Raw genomic sequence first — 6,123 nt, forward strand, 5'->3', positions numbered from 1 at the left:
GTTTTGTAGTATGAAAAATACATAACTAATTTTGTTTAAAAAATTTAAACTTAATTTTATTTATAAAATATAATAGTTATATTAATTTTTAAAATAGGCTAAAATTGTAAAAATATCTCATTGACCCTCTAATATCTCCCTTACCTTTTTTTTAACTCATTCAGCTTAAAATCATGCATTACTTTGATAGAAAAAAAACACGTGTAAATGAGCATTAATCCGATAAATGATATAGGCTACAGCAACATATTTTGATCGTTATTTTAACCTTTTTAAGTTATATACACAGCAAATGTTTTCAATTATCACCTTTGGATTCAAATGTCCAATACATATTATAGCCAATATTATATTGCATTATGTGTGCAATGCAATTCATCCCTGGCACTTCAATCCTCAAAACGTCTGAACCAGTCACTAATGGTTCTGGCAAGGATTCTAGTCTCATTCAAAGAAAGAGATTTGAGCCCTTGGGCAACAGCATCTGTTGGAGTATACAATTTACCCACTTGCCATCTTGGTTCCTGAGCTCCCAGTGTAACCGGCCAGTGATTAAAAATGAATCAAGACAAAATTCAAACGAAGTGAGATGTATGGCTTTCATAAGAAAGGGAATCATCAGAGATTTTCAACATAAGTTTTCTTCTACACAACAACACAAAATCACACCTAATGTAATTAGAAAAAAAGTCCTACAAAAGTGTTTGAAAATCCGTGCTTCCTTCAATCAAATAAGATTGTCAAAGTGATATTAAGATGGAGCACATATATGTATTAAATTATGTTCTTACCTATTCTTTTTTTGTAAGCTGATAGGAACCAAAATAACAGAACCAGAAAATATGAATGAAACATTGTATTTTATATCAAACTGCAGAAATACAAACTATATTGGAAAGGAAAGTGTAAGAAAATACAAGAAAATGAAAGAAACTATAAGCTAGAGGATTCGAGAGGCTCTAGACTCTCCCAAATCACCAAAGAGGTGCCCAAAAGTCCCAAGTCCAAAAGATACTCCCATCCTTCTATTATTCCATATTTATACTAATTCTTTCCCTTCATTCCAGTGTTGCTTTTCACGTGTGACACTAACAAAATTGCCTTCCACTCATATTTGCTTCTAAACTCAGCTTCTTCTAGAATATACCTTTAGAGGTGGTTTAAGGGTGGTGTCCTATTATAAGCTAACAAACTCATGGGCATAATCTTAATGCTTCAGCTGCCCATGATAGGGTTATTCTCGGGGAATCTCTAATTTAGAGATTACTAGTGGAGTGTGTGCCATTCAAAACTTAATAATAAAATAAAAGAAAGTAAATCAAGGAAAAATATTTAGAAGAAAAATTTCATTTTCATTTTTTCTAGCCAAGTTATTTTTAAAGTGAATATACTATCATGCCAGGATTGAAGAGCTAAATCTATCAACTCCCAAAGCATATATCAAATATATCAAGGGTTCATGTTTTCTTATGTTGCATGAAAACATGAGAGAACAAAAGTAGAGACAAATTAAATGTGGGTCCCACATTTTATATTAGAAAAAAAAATTAATTGGCACGGAAAACGAATGTGTGTAGGAAAATTTTTTACTCTTCTGTTGCATGAGTATGATTTCCCATATATCAAAGAATGCAATTTGCATGTGAACAAAGTCCCAGCTATGATAACTCAAAGAAGGGGATTCTGCCAAAGAGGAAAGACTTCATTGCAAGGAAATTTTACCTGAATGCATGGTGTGATGTGGTTACCACTCAATTGTACTTTTTCTAATGTCCTCCCCAATGACTCCACACGAGGCCTCAGTGTTTCTTCAAGAATATCTGTCTCATCAATTGTGTCAAAATTAAACTTCACCTAGAGAGACAGATAGACAACATCAGACATATCTTAACAATGCTAGCTATCTATCAAGAATAAGTTCTAAAATATAGGGCGTCAGACATACCAGTAATGTGTGTTGAACATTGTATGAACTTTTAAAGCAATCACGGTTTTCAGATGGTGTTGGCTTGAACTCTGATACTCCTTGTGTAACCTGACAGAGAGATATATATGCATCAAGAATAAGAATATACAAGTAAGTTTTAAGCATTAACGCGTAAAATAAGTTTTAAGCATCACAGTCAAATTTTCCTTGCAAGACAAAGATATTCAACCATGTTCAAGTTGGGCTTCATACTTACGAATCATTGTTAATCATTATAGATCAATGGTGACAAAGATCGCCATTACTTATTTATAGATTGACCCAAGGGATTATATGCAACAAATACAAATACAGGCAAAATTAAATAGAAAAAAATGATTCAGGAATGTGGTAGGTACAAAAGCAATAATTGGAGGCATGGGAATCAACAGAAAAACTTGACCTCCAAGGTTTTCTCTGTAACACATTGAAATAAATAGCATAGCATAATTTCCAAAATCAACACTTAAAACGTACCTCATTCATTACTAATGGTAACTGGTCAACAAATTTAGTTAATGAATTCAGAACTTCCTGCTCGCTTTCCTGTATAATTGATCCAACAGCATCCAGCATCATCTTCCATGCATCTCCTACATTGGTTGCAGGTGACATGTATAATCATCATAGATGCACTAATTTTTATGGTTAATATATGCAATGAAATACACATACATATATACACTAGATGAACTCTATATGTAAATGAACACACCAAGGAATCCAACAACAAGGGTTGAGGAGGTAGGACAACAATTGCAGCTACTGATTTTAACAGCAGAATTACATCATTAGAAGATCAACGACAATTTTGTGTTTTAGACCAGGACTTTAAATTAAAGAACAAATTTACTATATTGTATCTGAATTTCTAAATTCTATACTTATACAATCACCTCACCGCCAGTAACTGGTAAAATAATGAATAAGTAGGATGACATCAAGTAAAATATATTTCGTCTTCTAACAAATTAGACAATGATAGCAAATTGGAGGAGTAAGATATAGTTCACAAAGCTACATTGGGACTTAGCATATCTTCAAAGCAATAGAAGCAAGAAATGGAGATACCTGATGCATTTCTGGCCATTGAATAAACAGGACTTCCTTCTACAACCGGCATCATCTGTCTGACTGCAGGACCCAACTACAGGACAGCACTGCAAAGTTTTAGATTTTAAAGCACAAAATATGAATAATTTTAGGCACTTTGAAGAACATTTTTTCTCTTCAAAGCCGTGTGAAATGATTTCAGGAAGTATGTTTATTTCAGTGGTTCTGATGCTGTTCTGGATGGTTTGAAAAAAAGGAAACAATCAATTCCGTGAGCAACAAAATTTATTGCTCTGGACAGACTAAATTTATCTTTAGATTGCCTGTAAATGCTTATGTTAATTGAACTTAATTATATGCATAAATGTTACATTGCTTGAGCTTACAAGCCAATTATTTTACATTGGATTGGAAAAGAAAATAGAAATGGAAACGACAGCTTTCGTAAGCTTATTTAAATGTTTCCCTCTTACTTGGACAGTTTTAGAGTCCTTTCAGCAGCTATGCTGAATATGTTATAAAAAAGAAAAAAGAAAAAAGATACTAAAGTCCATTCAGGTGTGTTCCCAATATATTCATAAATCATGACCAGTATTGAGTATAAAAACCACTTCCCGTTAAACCCAACTAGCGAGTGTGAGGTGGAGGCAGTCCTTGTACGCAGCCTTACCCTTGCATAATTGCAAAGAGGCTATTTCCTGGATTGAATATGCCTAAAAATATTTCCATCTTGACCTTGATTAGTTTGTGTAAATCATCCAGGTGAAATACAACATATTAAGGAACCTGTCCAAACGATGAATGTTTCTCTAAAGAACATATTCTTGTTAAAACTCATGTGAAGCGCGCAGTGTTTATACTTCTATGTGGTATAGCTATCCTCCATAATTTTTTCATCCTCAACCAAACTTAATTTTAACTTTAATAACAAAAGTTCTATTGGCTAGGTCTAGTTAGCCTATTCCTTCATCATAACCACAAGAATGAATAATCCTATTTAAGTAGCCTACAAAGACTCTTGTACAAATTGCAGTATTAGCATTCAACAAGTATGAGTGTTAATACCTGCTCAAAGTAAGGGACTGCCTCCGTTGCTGGCCTGTTGTTGTATGAGATTATGGCATTTGCCTTCCACAAGAGATATATACCTTTTCGTCACACTCCATGAATTGCTATAAATCTAAAAGTTTTATTGAAGTAAATGAAACTTCATAATCTGCATTATGCTTCCACAACTAAAACATGCTTATAATAATTTAATTAATACGATACTAACTATTCAGTTGAAATATCAAAATCATTTAGTGCATAGATAAAAATACAGTCTTGTGATGCAGCAGACAGTAAAATAACCAAACCTTGGGTATTTTCTCAGAAAATAAGCTTCCTGTGAGTAGTTGAAGAAGTGCACCATTGCTACAGATTTGAAAAAAAAAGGCAAGAAATACATTACATCCCTGACCTTAATTCCAGTAAGATTGATACTAAACAACCCACCTCCTACCTGTGGCCAACAGAGAAAAGAGGAAGGTCTCCAAGCTGAGCTGGTGACAAATTGGCTTGAGGCAAGCCAGATGTTAGGATTGTATCCAAACAAGTGTGGAACCTCTCATATACTTGTTTAGCAGCTTGAGTATGGTCAAATGTCACATTGTAAGGCACCACCACAACAAGAAAACCTTCCTTTGCCAATAACTCTATTAGGTAGCTGCAATTTGCAAATTAAATGAAGAAAACAACATATCATACTATCAATACTACCAACATAGGAATAGCTAGCAACTATTAATGATAAAGAATCAAACTTTGCATTGAAAAAACAAAAGGGTAACACAGAATACCCATATGTAACTTCAGGAACAGCACCAATGAAGGCACCACCCAGGAATTTGATTATAGCCCGAGGCTTAGCACGATTAGGGGTAGGTGGTATCACTAGACAAGAGTCCAGCTTGGTGTATATCTTGCTATTGATTCTGATGCTTGTGTCTCTTCCAACATACACATCAGAAACCATCTTTGTAGTCCCAACCACCATTCTAGTAGACACAGTGGGAAAGTGGAAGCTTTTACTGAAGAAACCATGTGGGTATTGGTGTCCCAATCCAGCAAACCCAGACAGAATCTTAGTATTACTCGAAGAGAATGTGCATTTGAAATCTGAGCCTAAGATGAAGGAGGAGGAGGTCGCCATTTCCATTACCCAATAAAAGAAAAAAAGAAAAAAACAGAATATGGAAAATGAATAATAATAATACTTTAGATTTAAGAACACTGCTCTATGGAAAGTGTTGTGGAAAATAAAGTAACAAATAAATAAATGAAGGAATTATATAAATTTTGTGTTGTTCACTGGTTCCTCTGATTGTAATTTTCAACCTTATTGGTTGTTGCAAAAGCAGGTACATATGTTAAAGATTTCGCCACGATTTTGGGGTCTCTCCCTGTTGTTGAATCCAATGGCTTCAGATGAGTGACTTGAGATGCTGACTGTTTTTTAGTTTTGGGCTTATGACCCATAACACTCACTATATGGACCTCAGATAATTCAAGTTTTGTTCTATTTTGCGTGGGTTTGCTGTAACGTGATATTGCACTTCCCTTGATTTGAATGACAGGTAAACCAATGGATCTTGTTTACGATTTAGGATTTATTTGAAGGGATTCGGTAGAGGATAAATTTTTTTTTTTTCCGGAAATTTCATTTTTTAAAAATATGATTTTTACATTTAGTTTACGATAATATTCAAAAATTAAAAATTTAAAAAAATTCAATTTACCGAGAATCCTAAAAATTACCGTGAACCAAATGCCCCTAATTTAAGGGAAATCATTGTTTTATATTACATGAGATAACTTTCTCATGTTTCTTAACGGGGAAAAGCAAATGTTATGCAACAGGAAAATGATTTACTTTCATGTAGAGATTTCGAAATTTGTGTTTTGATATTTCTTTTTAGGGTAATATTACTTTCATGTAACATGAGAGTAGTTCTCTCATGTTACAGAGAGAATCAAGTAGGGCCCGCTATTTAAAAGAAAAAAAGAAGAAGAAGGGACACGATTTTCGAAGTGAGAGAAAATGAAATAACTACCTCATGTAA

At 33.8% G+C, this 6,123-nt stretch overlaps 1 protein-coding gene across 3 annotated transcripts; it reads right to left on the reverse strand.

The window, feature by feature from the left end:
• Positions 1 to 225: 225 nt before the first annotated feature.
• Positions 226 to 5,285, reverse strand: LOC133311085 (uncharacterized). 3 transcript variants are annotated; one of them, XM_061512099.1, is made up of 9 exons: positions 4,861 to 5,285; positions 4,524 to 4,727; positions 4,378 to 4,435; positions 4,085 to 4,147; positions 3,038 to 3,113; positions 2,444 to 2,559; positions 1,946 to 2,035; positions 1,723 to 1,854; positions 226 to 524 (listed from the first exon to the last, which is right to left on the reverse strand). In XM_061512099.1, exons 1-9 carry the CDS (start codon positions 5,217 to 5,219, stop codon positions 390 to 392), a joined length of 1,233 nt encoding a protein of 410 aa, XP_061368083.1. In that variant the 5' UTR covers positions 5,220 to 5,285; the 3' UTR covers positions 226 to 389. The 3 variants fall into 3 exon arrangements, 2 of the variants coding, with proteins under 2 accessions (XP_061368083.1, XP_061368084.1); XR_009751522.1 differs by having other exon boundaries at positions 393 to 524; positions 1,723 to 1,820; XM_061512100.1 differs by lacking the exon at positions 4,085 to 4,147.
• Positions 5,286 to 6,123: the final 838 nt, after the last annotated feature.

The sequence above is a fragment of the Gastrolobium bilobum genome, unplaced genomic scaffold, assembly GCF_033153095.1.
Source record: "Gastrolobium bilobum isolate Gb01-03AN ecotype WA unplaced genomic scaffold, APGP_CSIRO_Gbil_v1 utg6878, whole genome shotgun sequence".
NCBI lineage: Eukaryota > Viridiplantae > Streptophyta > Magnoliopsida > Fabales > Fabaceae > Gastrolobium > Gastrolobium bilobum.